The sequence below is a fragment of the Nematolebias whitei genome, chromosome 8 (genome assembly GCF_014905685.2).
Source record: "Nematolebias whitei isolate Nwh7 chromosome 8, NemWhi1, whole genome shotgun sequence".
In the NCBI taxonomy this organism is placed as follows: Eukaryota; Metazoa; Chordata; class Actinopteri; order Cyprinodontiformes; family Rivulidae; genus Nematolebias; species Nematolebias whitei.
The window spans coordinates 7,310,097-7,328,143 of record NC_056505.1 but is presented as its reverse complement, the minus strand read 5'-3'; the positions used below and the strand labels follow the sequence as shown (position 1 = coordinate 7,328,143).

Genomic DNA, 18,047 nt, shown 5'->3' with positions numbered 1-18,047 from the left:
CTGGGGCCAGATGAGATCGGATCTTTTGGGCCTGAATGCAACTCTAGTTAAAAGCCTACTTTTGGGGATTCCAACAGGAGGTTGGCTTGAAACATAGCAATGACGACTACCTACTGGACAGATCTGGTTGGCAGGCCGTAGACTGAGGAAGTCCTCTGGATGGAAGACGAAACATTTCTTACTTAAAGAAACTGGTCCAGATGATGTGATTTAACCTTTTTGTTGATGTGAAAGGTGACAGGCAAAAATGTAACTCTTCAAGGAATGCTAGGTTTTAGTGTTTACATTGTTAAATGTTTTCCCATTTGTTTATTGAATATCAAGAGATTTTTATTCCTAAGTAAGCTTTTCCAGATTAAAAATTAACTTGCTTTATCTAAATCTACACAATGTTTGAACAAAGGTACTGCACAGGGCACATTTTATGCCTGTTAACAAACATGTCAACGTACAGAGTATAGCAATGCCCCAAACTAGCAAAGACCTTGTATAACATTTGACCTTGACCTTTGTTGATCTTGATTTTAAAAGCAGGGGTGATGAAAAGTCTATGCCACACTCCGTCTTGTCATGATGCACATGAAGCTTTAATAAACTATCTTGATGACAGATGATTACACCCCACCTTCGACAGGTGTATAAAAAAACGTCAGAATTATGACTGTTTTCAATATTTACACGTACAATTATTTGCATAGGTTTATTATAGATGCACACCTGCACATTTTCAGCTTCATCATCGCTTGTTCTTTGAATCCTCACAGTGCCAGAAAGCGACCCATCCCTTACTTCCGACCCAGCCCTTTCTCCAGCAGCCGCTCCACCAGCGTGTCATCGTGGAGCAGCCTGTTCACACGCAGCCGCAGCCGAAGCAGCAGCTACTCGTCCTACAGGAGCTACAGCCGCAGCTCATCGTGGAACTCCATCTTTGGGTCCCGCAGTCGCAGCCGGAGCCGCAGCCCCCTGAGAAAACGAAAGAAAGCCAGACAATAACGTCTCTCAGGAAGAGAGCGGCTACGGCTTTTGTGTTCTCAAGCGAGAGCTTGGACAGCAGCTGTCAGAGCAGTTCACCGTGAGCATCTTTAGGATCCACTTTGCTGCCTGACTGGAAATGTCCCAGCAGTGACTCCACCACATCTTTCATGGAGACAGCTCCGTTCCTTCAGCCCACGCAGACAACAAAAGACTGAATGTCGTTTTGTTTGTTTGCTTTTGTGCGCTGAATCACCGTGCATCAGCGCTCACAACTGTCTCTTACAGCCTGATCATAAAAAAAAAGAAACGTCATTTCTTCATCTAACATCCTTGTTTCATAATATTCTAAATACCTACATTTTTTTCTTTTTAAATTATCCCTGGTTTTGCTTAGAACTGGTTTAATATTTGTTTATTTATTGTTATTAATGCAGCCAAATGAAATTTTCAGTCACAATTGGGTTTTTACTCTTTGCATACATGTATGTGCAAGCACAGATCTATAAAGAGTAAATGAGACGTTAACTGTCTTCATGACCCAGATTAAACACCAAGAGACGAAGCACTTGGGAAGCATTCAGACTGTTTGATGCCCGTTTACAGACGGCTTCACATGGGTCACCAGGAGGAACCAGAGAAAAGGCCTTTAGCTCAGATCTCAGCACTTAACCAGGTGGAGAACAAACATGCTCCCTCAGCCGGCGAGGAAGCTTCCTGTCAGATTAAAAGTCAAATTATTGTTTCCTCTGATCATGTGGGAAATCATTTTCTGTCTGCAATACAGCAGGGGACGATCAGAACAAGTTTTATGGTGTCAGGGGACACATTTCCTTTAACAACGAACAGAGAGTCGTTGATTTGATTGATCTGTTTTGGGAAATGGGACGTTTTAAAGTAATATTTAATCACTGAACTGCTCAGCATCTAAATTATGTTGTGACTCTGTTGGTATTTTAGACTCAATCTGTCAATTTTAGTTCCGTTTTTATTTGAAAGTTGTCAAATTAATCTAAAACGATGAGTTTCTTTTCTTTTCTTCACAACACAAGAAGAAAACCTTAGCAGACATATTTATAACGCATTTAATGTTTATTTATTATTGTTAATTTTATTATGTATTTATTGGTAAACCTTTCTTGCGGGTAATGTTCAGTCTTTCTATGCAATTCTGTCAGTTTGTGGTATTTTCGACTCCGCTGTCGATGACGGGGCTTCGCCTTCAGACAAGAACAAACTTTTACTGTTGGGACTTTTGTAAAAAGAAACATCGTATTTGGGCGATTACTGATTTGTGTTTTGTTCGTGCAGCCTGTCATTCCCAGACAATTGTTCAAACACCAATGATTTTTTTTTTACTTCCAAAGGTCAGGGAGGGCAGGAGGAGTTGGTATTGACAGATGAACAGTAAAACGGAGTAACGTTCTTCGTGCATGGCCTAAAGTTTTAAGTAGATTCATGTTTTTGGTGCGTTTACAGTTGTACTCTTTTAATTTTCCAATGGTTACTTTGACGGAGCTTCATGAAATGTCCAAAACTTGGGATTGGGTTTTACGATCTAACCCTATTTTAAATGTCTCAACAACTTTAATTCTGACTTGTATGGTATGTTCCTTGGTCTTCATGGTGCTGTTTGATCCATAATATTGTGTAACAGACCTCTGAGGCATTCGGGGAACAGCTGGATTTATACAGACATTAAATCACACACATGCAGGCCCTTTTGACAATTTGACTTCTGAAGGCAGTTTGTAGATTTTAGTTCGGGGTGTCAGTGTAAAAGGCCTGAATATAAATAATCTGCCACATTACTCAAATTTGTTATGTTTTTTTTTTATTATTTTTTAATTTTGTGGTTAAAAACAAAAACTAAACATGGTTGTAAACCATCTATCATTTCTTTCCACTTACCGTATTTTCCGGCGTACACGTCACACCGCCCTATAAGTCGCATCAGTCCAAATATGTATGTAAGTATGTATGTTTTATTTATTCATTTCATTTCATCCAAACAACAAATATAATACAATTTAAAGAAAAGAAAAAAGATATACAATCACCGAAATAAAATGAAAGGCAGCAGAAGAAGAATGAATTCTTATATTATCTGCCCCTTGTCCCCAAAATATATTCCAAACAAAATTACTATACAAAAGCAAGATGAATTAATAAAAAAAAATAAAAAGATAAAAAATAATAAAAAAAAACAGCTAAAATATAAGATCAACTGTAAACAATTTTTATGAACTCACATTATACTTAATATTTTTTTAAAAAACAAAGTTTTATCATCTTCTTGAATATGTACATAGTTTTGGCATTTTTAATATCAACCTCCAGATCATTCCACAATCTAATACCCTGAGATCTAGTGGATCGCATCTTCAGACTGGTGCGACACCACGGTTTCACAAACATCTCCATCCCCTTAAGATAATAATTACTTTCTCTTTCTCTTTTAACATTTCTCTTTTTAATATGTCTAATAAAGTTGAAAAATACATAAATACGTCACATCTTTTACGCGTCACCACTGACACGTCGCGTTTGTTACACATCACTGCTGACAACCTGGAAATGTGGGCCGGTGTTGTGCCAAAAATCGAGTGGCTGCCAAATGGCGCCCACGGGAGCGTGCACGGGAGGACTTTAACAAGAATTTAACAAGATTAACACTTAAAAACAATTATTTGTTTGCTTGAAATTATAGTAAAGGTGTGTCTCAGTTGAACTTTTACTTAATAAATGCACTTCAATCCTCAAATTAGCTGCATTTCACCTGGGCGGCGCAGCAAAATGAAGCTGATTTGATGGTTGCTCCAGGCAAGCTGGACGAAAGTGGCAGGTTATGGCAAGCCGATTGTGTCATTAATAGCCACTTTTTACCTATTACATGACACAACGACATGCCATTTTTCTCGAGTGCCATTTAGCGGCTGAAAATTGTAGTGTTCAATATTTTCAGTCAGAATGAATGAAAACGGTCGTATCTCAGACAAAAATTGGTTTATAAATATGGGAAAACATCCATAAATAAGTCGCTTCGGCGTATAAATCGCAGGACATGTAAATTATGCAACAAAAAAAAATTGTGACTTATAGGCTGAAAAATTCAGTAAATATGTGCTTCTTTACATTGATCTTTCCAATAAATCACAGTAAAATACTTTGAAGATTGCGGTTGTTAACGTTACAATCAAGGGGTATGAATACTTTTTCAAGATACCGTATTATTATTTTAATGTGTACATGCAGCATACATGAAACAAGTAGGAAACACCGGCTGACACAAACTGTGTAAAAGCTTTTGACAGAGTCGAGCTCTACCAAGGCAAAGCTGTTGTATTTTGATGACATCTTTAAAGCACATGTGGAAAAAAAAGTCTCCAGAGGTAAACATCAGCCAGGATGTTTCAAACAGAAGTGCTTGAACACAAAACAGTCTGACAAATTGTACATAAACAAAAAAATAAACTTGACCTCTTAAGAATGATTGAATGATTTCAGATCCTTCACCCTGTCTACACTGCTACTCCGGGCCTGACAGACTGCCCTCGTTATTCACTCAACTCTCAGATTATTCCCCTAAATGTCAAATAATTGGCCAAATGAAGGACATGTGGTGCTGGAAGAGGAAAGATTAGCACAAAATATCATCCATTTTACAAACTGGTGTGAAAGCTAGTGCTCTTTGTCTTCTTGGGGGAGATCTGTGCAATCTTGTTAATAAACTAAGATGGCCACCCAGGGCAGTGACCCCCCTCTCTCTATTTGTTTATATCCGTTCCTGTGCAAATGGCTTTTTGAACATGTAATTACTGAGTTGTAAATAGGCATCAGCGCTGTATAAATGATATAAAAGGTGTAAATATTTTCTGTACAGAATGTGACTGAAGACCGGTGGTGAACATTATGGATACAAACCGGCGGACAGGTTGATGTCTTCATTTGGGGTACGTTTTAAGATACCAATAAGAGTCTCAGAGCAATAGTGTTCCAGTGTTTCATTGTTAAATGATGCATTTCTACACCCGTTTTCAGTATGAACAAGCATAATGCAGAAGCATATATTTTTCAAACTGCATGTGTGTAAGCGTGAATCACATTGTAATAAAGTGTCACTTGGAAACTCAACCGTGATCTCCGGATAAACCACTTAAAACCAACTTTTCTTCTCACTGTGTGTTTTTAGGGTGATCTCAGCTGAAATGGGTCATCAGGTAAAATGGGTCAAATATGGTTGGGAAAACCATATTGCTTTGAAATTTTGAAGGTAATCACATTAGCTTATCTGTCACTTTGACCCTTTGATAAAGTTTAACAAAAGTATTTTATTTGGGTGAGGCAGTGAGTTAAGTGCAGAAGAATACCATGAAAACTGAGCCCGACAACGGTTGTAAGGCTCAAGAAAACTTTCTTTTCATTCACATCACATGTGGTCCATGAGGTGGAACTAAACGTTTTGCCCAAATTTTGCAAAATGCCTTTTCACTGCTGATTGCTGAATGACTTTGCCTGAAACTGGTCGATGCATGAATTGTTAGCTAAACGCAGCATAAGAAATTTTAAATAAAGCAAGTATGCTGAGGCCGATTTCAAGGAGAACACGTGTTTTGCAGGAATTGAAAAGCTCTCAATGTTTTCAATATGTTTTAAATAAAGTTAAGTAAAAGTTGCAAGTATTAGAGCACACTATTCCCAAAATGAGCATTTCAACACTGTGGTTAAAAATAGCACAAAGAATGCTAAAGGTTTGAAGAAAGACAACAGGAAAACTACAGTATGAATGCTGAATCAACTAATAATGGTGATTAAATTAACTTTACTCTCTTTTAACCCTGATGCTGCAGGTTTGAGCGAAGGTTGTGTCAGAAAGGGCATCTGGTGTGTAACTATAGCCAAATCTCTTGTGGGAGTTCACACGCTGTGGCCACTGCAGAAAGGAACAGAGGAAATAATAATATTTCAAATACCAACTTATGTTTTGAAGCTATTTTTGATACCGGTTCATTTTAGCAGATACTGTTAACTTATGAATAACTATAACATTATCATTTACAAAACACTAATTCTGATGCAGATCAGAAATGGAATACCAAAAAGGTGAAAATAGCAAAAGGCTAAATGAAAAGATAAAGAGGCAAGACACAAGCGAAAAGAAAAGCAGCAAAATGACGGCTATGAACTAAGTCAGCCAAGAGGCATCCAGCGTATTCTGGGTCTTCTCAGGGGCCTGCCTCCAGCTGGACATGCCCTGAAAACCTCCCTATGGAGGCGTCCAGGGAGCATCTTTACCAGACGCCTGAACCACCTCACCTGGCACCTCTCGATGTGGAGGAGCAGCAGCTCTACTCCGAGTCTCTCCCAGACAACTGAACTTCCAACAGCAGAGGAACTCCTTTTGACGGCCTGTGTCAACAATCGCATTCATTCTGTCACCAACGAAATGTTGTGACCACAGGTGAGAGTGGAAAATGTAAACCAACCAGCTCAGCTCCCTCTTCACCACAATGGACCGGCACAGAGTCAGACACGTTGATAAAAACCAGGTAGCATTCCTTCAATAAATGCATAATGCCAGCCACCAGTTTTGAAACCAATATCATCTCAAATTATTGTTCTATCATAGGTGGAAATCCCGTGTGGGTCAGGTCTCCCTCAGTTTTGCAGAAACTATGATTCTCCCACCCAAATAAATCGTACTTTTAAGCAATTTAACAAAAAGAAAGTAAAACAAAATTCAGATACGGTACGGTAGGTAAAATGATGCACCTCAAATGTTAAACCATATCAACTTAACAGTGAGTTGTTGTCCCTAACTTGTATTCATTTAGAGTTTAAATTATTGTAAAGTAGCTACAGATCTGTGATAAATAGTATTTATGTGGCAAGCTCGGGGTATGGATGTTATTTTATTTTCTTTATAAGTTACAGCAACGCCACCTTTCACCCAAATAAATATGAAATAATTTCTATACCAAAAAGGCACTTAGGCTCATTTACAAAATATGCGGGAGACTGTTCCAATATACAATATAAAATTTATTAAAAACACCAGGTTAAATCCAAATAAAACATGGAGGCAGTAGTGATGCCTAAAAATAAATGCTCAGTCAAGTTTTCTAGTGGTCAGGCATCTAAAAATAATCTAAAAACAATATGACGGTTCAAAGCAAAACACAAAAACAGAAATTCACCCAAAAGCTGTGATGCACGGCACGAGTGGAAATGCAGTTAATCCTCACAAAGCAAGTGGTCAAGATAACATGGTGCTGAAAGAATGTGGCGATCAGCTCTGCGAGGTGCTGGCCGACATCTTTAACTCCGTCTGAGGAAGTGGAGTCTCTGATGAGCTTTCTTGATCAGGCTGGTGGTGTTGTTGCCCCAGCTGAGGTTCAGGTGCACACCTAAGTACTTGTAACTGGAGACCACTTCCACTGCAGATCCTCCTATGTTCAGGGAGGGTAGGTGCGTTTGTGCCATCTGAAGTCCGTGACCATCTCTTTCATCTTCTACACATTGATGTGAAGGTTGTTCTTCCTGCACCAGCTCTCCAGGTATTCCACCTCCTGCCTGTAGCTGGACTCGTTGTTTGTGATGCATCCCACCACCGCTGCATCATCTGCAAACTTTACAATATGGCAGCCTGGATGAGTAGGTGCACAGTCATAAGTGAGAAGAGAGAACAGGATAGGGCTCAACACACAGCCCTGAGGGGAACCAGTGCTGAGGGTTATGGTGGAGGAGGAGAAGTTGTGTATCCTCACTAACTGCGGTCTGTTTGTTAAGAAGTCTAGGACCCAGTTGCAAATGGAGGGGCTTAGTCCCAGTGTGAGTAGTTTGTCCATCAGTGTTTGGGGGGTCATGGTGTTGAAGGCAGATGTGAAGTCCACAAAGAACATACGAACGTAAATGTTCTTCTGCTACAGGTTGGTGAGAGCAGTGTGGACCAAAGAGGAGATGGCATCTTCTGTTGATCGATTTTTGGGGGTGCTCAAGCACCCATAAATTTGAACTCAGCACCCCTGATAAATAAAGTATATATAAATATAAATATATTTATTTATTTATTTATTTTGGGGGGGGGGGGGGGTCTGGGTTTTGGGATCTGTTTATTGCATTTATGATTCAATGCAACAAAATAAACAAATTTAAAATGTAACAGATCATCATAATAATTGGTTTATTTACATATTGACATTAATGGCTGGATGTTTGGCCCCTGAGCTGCTGGTTTCAGAAACTGTGGCCCCCTGAGCAGTTTAGTTAAATAGACCTGCTTTAGAGGTGGAAAATAATTTATTCCATTTCCAAAACCTAAACTGAGTCTGGGAAAATGTAAAATATGGATAAAACCCTGTGGCCGACCTGATGAGCAACTGAGTAACAATGATAAAATGATAAACAGGAAGTAAACAGGAAGTACAACATGTTCGTCTGTACGACAGTAACTGCAAGTAAATCCTCCATTTTCTGTCCTAATTACATTTTATGCTTAATGGTTAAATTAAAGGTTAATGCTTAAAGCTAGCTGTGCTTTGTTTTGTTTTGTATGTAGATATGTTGCAACTTCTGGTTGCTTAAGTTTATTATTATTTGTTTGTTATGATTAGTTAACAATAAACTGATTTTGTACAAAGCATTTATTAGGTTGTGTAATGCAAAGCAGAGCGCTGTGTCTGTAGCATCTTAGCTAACATGTCTATATTGTGCACCTCTAGCTTAGCGCTACTTCTTGTGCAGTGCTCTCTAAAATTGAATCGTGTTTACTCATGTAGGTTAAAATGCACCAGAATGCAGGAACTGGCATCTACTTTATTCAAATTTTTTTTGGGGGGGAGGACAACAAGACCCCCCCCCCCCCCAACAGTGTGTTAACCCCCCCACCACCACCACACACGCACATTATGAATAGCTTGGACACCAATGGCCACCACATTGTTCAAGCCAAGAACTATCATCAGCACTGGGGGCTGAGCACCCCTAAAGGGCAGATTCTAGAATCGCCCCTGGGCCCCTATGTCAATCTTCTCAGGTAAGACACTGCCTGATTATAGTGACTCAAGCATGCTGTGGAAGCCCACCAAGGCAGTTCCGAGCTGGGATCCAGCTGAACCAGCTGACTGGTCTGTGGTTGAGTCAGGAAGGGCGTTTGGTGTAAGAATAATTGTCAAGTCTTTGTGCAACTTAGTTCGCTGTGGTGTCCCCTGAAGAAGGAGCAGGCAAAAAATAAATAAATAAATAAAATTCCTGGTGGTCTAGTGGTTAGGATTCGGCGATCTCACTGCCGCAGCCCAGGTTCAATTCCTGGTCAGGGAACAGTGTTGCCGTTTGAAGCCGGCTCTTTTCTTTCCCAGGTGGAGAGAAGACTCGCACCGACATGAATAATGGCTGAGAAGAATAACATTTTACCATTTAATTTATATTAAGGCATGAAAAGTTACAGGCCTTCAGCGCTGGGCCTCCGCCAGGATTCCAGATGTAGCAGAAGCCCCGAGTTACAGAAGTACCTCAGCTTTTACTGACTCTAGTCTCCATCTTTAACATGGGACGGAATACAACCTGCTTGGATCAGTACGATGACTATGTGTAAACCCAAACCGGTCATAACTGGTTTAGCTGATGATAACAATGGGTGTGATGAAAGTATCTAAAATGTACTTGTGTGAGCAATAAAAGAAAAACAACTCCATGTTAAGGATTGGATCTGGGACATCTCATCCTTGAACCAGTCGTGTCCAGCCAGAGACAGAACCAAGGTCAGTCTTCTAGGCGGGCAAGGCTGTACCACGTTCAACTTGAGGACATATCTAGCAGTAGCTTTGATCAAATACTGGGTCAAAAGTTTACCCAATTTGTTGGGCTTAAAAATAAGCTTTATGAGACCGTTTCCCTCTTCATAAACCATTCAAGGATTCAAGGATTTAAGGTTCTTTATTTGTCATTCGCATCCCATGTGGTACATGTAGTGGAATGAAATTATGTACACAGGGTCCCAGTTACATCCAACAATAAAATGTAAAAGAAAAACAGTAATAAGATATAAGATATGAACTAAGAAAAACATAAACTTCTATAGTGCAATTCACTCCTGTTTGGAATCAGTCAAACCTTCATTGCACGACTAAAACTGGTCCAGAATGCAGCAGCCCGTTAACCAGTACAGGCAAAAGAGAGCACATTACACCAGTTTTGGCCTCATTGCACAGGCTACCGGTTCACCTTTGAATCCAGTTCAAAATACTCCTGTATGTCTACAAATCGCTGAACAGTCCCCCCCACCATCTCTCTGATTTGCTACAGCCGTATGTCCCACCACGTTCCCTGAAATCAGTGGACCAGTTGCTCCTCACAGTTCCAGGAACTCGTCTTAAGCGCAGAGGTGACAGGGCCTTCTCTGTAGCAGGACCAAGACTTTGGAACGAGTTACCTCTGCTTGTCAGACTGGCCCCTCCCTCTTGGTTTTCAAATCCCGTTTAAAAACCCACTACTATTCAGTTGCGTTCAACAACAAATGATCTGTGTTTTGAACCTGTTTGCTTCACACAGGTTAGTTGTCATATTTATTACCTGCATCGTTTTTATGTCTATATTCTGATTTACTTCATTTTGTATTTTGCTGTGTGTGTTACCTGTTGTTCTGTCTGTGCAGCACTTTGGTTGGCCTTGTCGCTGTTTTAAGTGCTCTATAAATAAAATTGTATGGTATGGTATAAACTAAATATACACTAAGCACTAGTAGCATAAAAATATTATGCTGAACAGCAGCATGAACATGAGTCTGTGTGAGCAGAGGAGCACGAATGAACACATCAACAAGAACCAGATCAGCAGCTACATTACTTTTTTCTACAGTGATTATCCTGGTTAGATATTTATGAGTCTAACAGTCTCTGGGTAGAAGCTGTTCCTCAGTCTAGTCGTTCTACATTTAAAGCTCCTTAACCTCCTTCCTGAGGGGAGCGGGGCAAAATGTGTGTGTGCTGGGTGAGTGGGGTCCTTCATGATGCAGGTGGCCCTCTTCCTGCATCTAGAGGTGTAGATGTCTGTGATGGTGGGGAGACTGACTCCAAAAGACTTCTGTGCAGCCTCCATCCAAACCATCCATCCAATATCTTTTACCTGCTTCTTCCATTTTGGGTCACGGGGTTCGCCGATGCCCATGTCCAGCAATCACTGTGCGAGAGGCGGGGTACACCCTGGACGGGTCTCCAGTCCATCACAGGGCCACATAGAGACAAATGAGACAACCATTCACTCTCTCACTCACACCTAGGGACAATTCAGAGTTACCAGTCAGCCTAACATGCATGTTTATGGTCTGTGGGAGGAAACAGGAGTACCAGAAGAAAACTTGTGCATGGACGGAGAGAACATGCAAACTCCACCCAGAAAGGCCCCGGTCCGGGATTTGAAACGCCAACCTTCTCGCTGAGAGGCAGCAGCTCTACCAGTTGCGCCACCGTGCTGCCATGACAGAACCGGTGTAACTAATTAACTCAGATGTTATCGATAAACCTATCTTCCAAAGACATGACATTAAATATCCCAAATTGTTTAAATACATAATCTTAGTGTATTTAAACTTTTGATTTTGAAGAAAGTAATAAATATTTCCTTAAAAAAAATCTCAATCTCATTTTTCTGGCATTTAGCAAATACAAAAAAAAAAACTGTAATCCTAAAGTGACCTAAAACAGGAAAAGTTTATTCTGATTTCACGTCAGTCAGTTTTAGAAAAAAAATTATTGCGCAAATTCAGCCTTTTTTGTAAAAAAGCACAATCCTGGATAAAATTCAATCGGGTTTTAGATCCCGGCATAGCACAGAATCTGCATTACTGAGAGTTCATAATGACATAGCTCAGCCAGTTGATGCTGGGTGCCCAGTAGCTCTGGTGCTTCTCGACCTTACAGCGACCTTTGACCCTGTGAACCACTCTGTCCTTCTGTCTCGCCTCCATGTTTTTGTTGGGATTCGTGACACGGCTCTGAAGTGGCTCACGTCTTAATTATCTGACAGAACCTTCACTATCTTGCTCAATGTCTCCTCTTCCTCTACAGACCCTCTTCTGAGTGGGGTGCCCCAGGGTTCCATTTTGGGCCCTCTGCTCTTCTCCTTGTACATGTTGCCACTTGGATCTATTATAAAACAGCACAATGTCAACTTTCGTTTTTATGCAGATGATTTGCAAATCTATTTACCATTAAGGCCAGGATCCAGTAACCCAATGCTTTCTCTCTTTGACTGCATCTCTGCAATCAAACATTGGCTAAACAAAAACTTCCTGTTTTTAAATGATAATAAAACAGAATGGATTTTATTTGGTGACAAAGATGCAACTGGCCTGGAAATTTTGAATATTAACTTCAGTGACTGTGTGAAAAACCTTGGAGTGACCTTTGATAAGGGGTTACAAACATATCGCCTCTGTTGTCCGGTCTGGATTTTTTTATTTACACCTTTTTAAAAAAAGGTCAAACCCTTTTTAAACCGTTGCGACTTGGAGAAGGCTGTTCATGCTTCTATCAGTTCTAGACTCGATTATTGCAACGCTCTGTATGTCGGTGTACCTCAGTCATCACCGAGCCGCCTCCAACTTGTTCAAAATGCAGCAGCTCGCCTTTTAACCAACACTCCTAGACGGGACCACATCACACCTGTTTTACACTCACTACATTGGCTTCCTGTCCATTTTAGAATAGATTTTAAACTTTTATTTGTTTTTAAAGATCTGAATGGCCTCGCTCCTCCTTATATAACAGAGTTGTTAAGTTTCCCCGCCCGCTCCAGGTCTCTGAGGTCAGACAGCTCCTGCTCTCTGTTCCAAGGACAAAATATAAACGCTGGGGTGACAGCGCCTTCTCTGCGGCTGCACCTTGACTCTGGAATAAGCTCCTGCTTGATCTACGTCAGATTATTGAACTTGGCCCTTTTAAATCGAAGTTTAAGACTTTTTTATTCCAACAGGCTTTTAGTACTTAAATATGTGTTGACACTTCTGGTTCTCTTTTTGTTATTTTATTGTGTTTTTTCTTGCTTTTAACTTGTTGTCATGTTAGTTACTGTTTTTATTAAGCACTTTGGTCGCCATCACCGTGGTTGTGTAAAGCACTATAGAATTAAATAAATGAAATGAAAAAATAAAATGAAAAAATAAAAAGCATGCATGTATTTTTAAATATAAATAAAATAAAGAAACTTTGACTCTCCAATGGCTTGCTCCACCAGGTTGGGACACACATGGTGGAATATCTTGAAAATGCAGCAACAGAGTATCTGTATGTACGCATGCATGCTTGGGGACAGGCATTGTTCCCAAAAAATGGAACTAGCTTTGGAGCATCCATCTCTTATGGGTGCTGTTGACGGCTGTTTTAAAGCTTTTTGTGTTTTTGATGTAAACGACCCAAGTCGTGTGCCCAAGGTTTGGGATTTTCTTCAAACTATCATCTGTGGAATCTCAGGCCGTGAATCAGATCTAATGAAATTAATATGCATTGGAAGGGTGAATGTTGCTCATAAAGAATCATTGACAGTTTTTCAAGTTAACATTTTACTAAAGTATTGATATAGTTACTTGTTAAATGGATGATTTTTTATTTTTTTTTATGTGTTTGCTGTCAAACTGTTTACATGAAATGATTTTGTCATGTGTCTTTTTGGAGCTGTAATCAAAGAATGAATTGAAGGGAGCTGTTTTAATTAATATACTTTTTCTACTTTTACTTGTCTGCTTTGAAACTTTCATATATGAATTCTGTTGCCATATATCATAAAATAAAAGTACTTTGAAGTAGTCTGATTGTTTTTAATCCTGTTATATGGTGAATTTTAAAGTAAAAACTTTTCTTTAAAAAAATATGGTGGTAAAATAACCCTTGTAATTATAAGTTTCAACTCACTTTTGAGTAACTTTAACTTTGAACAATGGTCAATTTAACCCAATCTTTGGATATTTGCCCTAACCCAGTATGCTGGGTCAAACCATCAACCCAACCCTGTTGAGTTAAAACAACCCAGCATTGCCTTGGTCTAAATTTGACCCAGCACTGGGTTACAAACTGGGTTGTTTTTAACCCAGCAGTTTTTAGTGTGTAGGCAACGACTGCAACTATTTGAAAAGTTTTCAAACCATCAACCAGACTGTGGCCAGTTTTAGATGAGTTCATGTATGAAGTGATGTTTGCTGGTCAGACAGACCCGGACAGAGTCAGCACAGAGCTGACTCAGCATCTTTGCTTTATTCGTGTTGTGACGTCAGACTTTAACCTGCAGCTCTGCGTTATTTTCTATTAAAAATAGTGTGACTCATCAAGCAGGAGGGGGTGAGGGGGCTTCTCTATGCAACTTGGTAAAAAGTAGGCAGGTCCTCCGTCAGCTGTTGCGCCTCCACTGTAAAAAATACCCTGGTTGGCAAGTATTTAAACTTTGTTTAAAGTGATGTAGATAATTTATTTCAAATAAAAAGTTCAGGAGTGTCCCTGGGTGTATTATATATCTTTACTTTTTTATAAAAATTAAGGTTTCAATCTGCAGTTTTACCCTTAGAGTGGATATTTTTTGCAGCGTGGCTGCGGTCCACGTCCTGCCAGCACTTTCTGGTCCCGGACAGACCCCCGCCCCCCCCTCACCCAGCTAGGAGGTCTGATCCAAGTATAAAACCAAAACCAGAGAAAACCAGTTGGCTTTAGACTTTCCAGACTCGCAGTTGGAGCTTCCAGGTCAGCAGGTGTTTGCGTAACGGCCATGCGCTAAACTTACCACAAGTAGACCTACAGGTGCCAAGTTATCCATAGAAGCTTCCTCCGCAGGATTCAACTTGCTTTTTGTCTGCAGAACTTTTCTTCTGGCTCTGAACCCAGCTGGAGATGGCAGAAGGAGACTTTTACACGACAGGAAACCGGCAGCGGTTTCCCAGAGATCCATTCAGAGAATCTCCGTTCCGGGATCAGTCTCCGTTCCGGGATCAGCTGCCAGCTCGGTTTATGGACGATGACTTTGGGATGCCCCACTTCCCGGAAGATCTGGAGTTAGACTGGCCTGGGTGGGCCCGGCCGGGTCGGCTCAGCACGCGCCTCGGCACGTCGCCCTTTGCCGGCGCTTTACGCACAGGTTTCCCCGCGCGTCATTCCACTGGGGGCCCAGTCCTGTACACCAGCAGGTATGGTGAGCCTCCCTCACGGAGCCCCCCGGCGAGCACAGGCGGAGAGCCCTGGAAAGTGTGCGTGAACGTGCACAGCTTCCAACCAGAGGAGCTTCACGTCAAGACCAGGGACGGGTTCGTGGAGGTGTCAGGTGAGATGTTGGACAGAGAAGTGAGAATCACCCTGAACCCGGTCTGTGGGGCTTTAAGGAGACCAGCTGCTTACTGGTGGTTTGTGTTTGTAGACTGTGGTAACTGGGGGGTCAAAGTTCACCAGAATGCTGTTTTTGTTTACATCCCAACCAAAAGCTCAGGTTTAAATCAAAAACTGTTGTTTTTGTGTAGAACTTGTTTAGACACACCAGCTGAGATCTGGATTAGGTTGAATTTAGTGGATAAAACAAAGAAAATAAAAAAAAAACTTCATATAAATCATTTTATATTAAGAGGAAACATCATTTTTAAGTAGGAAAACCTTTCTTCATCACTGCAGCATCAACACTGAGGCCAAAGCTGTTCATAGGAGGTTGTAAAACTATAATTTGGTGTTTAATCATATAGAATAATGGAGCAATGTGGAGAAATAAAGAAGTCTGAAGTCTAAATACATTTCTTCAAAGAAACTCAGTCACATACAACAAGAAAGATTTTAGTCTTGTCGATGAAATTTAAAAGTTATACTTTGAAACTTGATGAATAAACCCATAAACATCTTTGTTTCTGACAGAATAAAACAAAACTGTTTTTTTTTTAATCATACTGTTTGTTTTTGCAGTCTGTTGCAGAGACTGTGTGCATTATTTGACTTTACAAACTGTAAAAATAAATGAACAAGTAAAAGAAGAAATAGATGTGAATTTATAAATGTTAAATTAATATTGATCAAATCAAAACCTGGAGAATATGTTCTGATTTCTGAGAAAGAGCAGATTCATTATACCGTTTGGAACCTTATATTACGTATAGTTGGGATTTTAAATAAAAGCAAAACTTGTCATGTTATTAAGACAGAAAATGGCTAAGCTTAATAAGTAGCAGCGTTCATGTGGTGATTTATATGAAACTCAAATCGTTTAAAGGATCTAAAGTGGAGTTGTTTGGCTAAAAAGAAGTCCAGTGTCCAAACCAAATATTTCCTTCGATGGTTGCTTTAATCAAATACTAACAAAATCATTTTTACAACATGCTGCAACAAAAAGCAATCCTAAAGGAATTAAACAAATTATTCATCCATCCATTATCTTTACCTGCTTCTATATTTCCGGGTCATGGGGGGTCACTGGTGCCCATTTCCAGCAGACACCGTGCGAGAGGCAGGGTAAATATATTACTTGTGAAAAATCATGATATTCTTATGTAATTAGGAATTATTACAAGCTTAATGCTTTAAGTAAGAAGTAAACTTTAATTGTATGTTAAAAAGCACTTGGTTGTTAGTTTGTTTCCTGAAACTTTAGTGAAATAATGTTTTATTTTTATACATATCGGTGAAACCCTCAGGAAATAAAGCTAGAAAAAAAGCACATTAAATGAAAACGTGTTAAAAGTAGTCGACGCACGTCAGTAAAATAAAATGCAAATTTTATTAACTAAATACAAAATAATTAAAGTAAGACATTCCAGTGATACCAGGAGCTGAAGGACAGAGGACAGCTGCCTCCCCCGACAGTCTGCTCAGAATTTTTTTAACACTTTTTGTTTTAACCTCAGCCGTCCACACGAACCACAAACTCAAAACGCAGTTTGTATGAATCAAACCTGTGACAACATAAAGATTTCATCAGGATCTTCATTCTTCTGTGGCTCCTTCAGTGAAAATAGCCCCAACAGTAAAACACGACCCCAGCTTTAGTCTCGAGTCTCGATATAAACGAGCACCGACTTTTGGAAAGTGGGACTTTGGCAGTCCTCAACCTCAGGCACCTGTTCCAGATTCTTGGAGAATCGCTCCCTCGGCTGCCTACGAGCTCGATTTAGATTTAAGGCGAGGCCCGTGGCACAAAAGACACGAGGCTTGATGTCACACGGATCCTTCCAGAACAGGGTCCCCTTTGACCCCGCGGGGCTCCTGCAGAGTTTGTCACTAGAGTGACTTGTGGAAACTTCTTTCTCCATCGATGCTTTAAAAAGACAGATAAATTCCAGGGATACCCGGAGCTGAACACAGGCACAAAGGACAGCTGCCGCCCCCTCCCCCACACACTCACCATTCAGCTGGGAGTTTTTTATAACGTTGTTGGTATGCCTTTAGGTTTATTCAGTCAGTGGGCCTGCCTGCTGCTAAAAAGAGACAAGAAAACCAATAAAATCTTGTTTTATGTGTCCGTGAAGGAGCTAAACTTTAACACAGACTTGTTCAAAGCTCACTCACAGAGACCAAAGTTATTAAGCCAAAACCAGGGACAGGTGTTCCACTTCATGTCCCATGCAGACATCATGAAGTGCTCTCGGAGGCTGACGTTAGTGCTGCACGTTTAGAAGTTGATGATTAAATTAAAACCAAACAAACCAACAAATGAGCATCCGAAAGTGCTTGAACGCTTTCAGTCCGTTAACACGTTAAGTGTGTTGTTTGTGTTCAACTAATGTTTCGTAGATGAGCAACCCGCCGGCCTAAATTATCAAGATTAGACCATTCTTTATTTAAAAGATTTTTAAGTTCAAGGCTAAAACATTTTATTTATTCACAAGTAAGTAAGTAAATCTAAAAAAGTTCAATCTGGTCCTCTGGACATTCAAAAAAAAAAAAAAAAAAAGCAAATCAACAAAAAAAATGTAGAAACGTTTCGTCTCTCATCCGAGAGACTTCCTCAGTCTGAGGTGCTGTTTTCAGCTCAGTCTCTTAAATAGCACCGTCTCAGAGTGGATCAACCAGTTTTGCTGTTGACAACCAAAACCAGCTGATCACATGCTCAAGAAGGACCATCAG

At 40.2% G+C, this 18,047-nt stretch overlaps 2 protein-coding genes across 2 annotated transcripts in view; both read left to right on the top strand.

Annotated features, from left to right (window-relative positions):
- Window positions 1–1,167, top strand: part of srrm4 (serine/arginine repetitive matrix 4) — a 75,192-nt gene extending 74,025 nt beyond the window's left edge. Inside the window, exon 13 of the mRNA XM_037680206.1 lies at window positions 765–1,167. Coding sequence (XP_037536134.1) covers window positions 765–993 — 229 coding nt within the window. The 3' untranslated portion in view covers window positions 994–1,167. The remainder of the gene's footprint in view (window positions 1–764) is intronic.
- Window positions 1,168–14,664: 13,497 nt separating this feature from the next.
- The window catches only part of hspb8 (heat shock protein b8), a 19,553-nt gene continuing 16,170 nt past the window's right edge, over window positions 14,665–18,047 (top strand). The window contains exon 1 of the mRNA XM_037680205.1: window positions 14,665–15,270. Coding sequence (XP_037536133.1) covers window positions 14,844–15,270 — 427 coding nt within the window. The 5' untranslated portion in view covers window positions 14,665–14,843. The remainder of the gene's footprint in view (window positions 15,271–18,047) is intronic.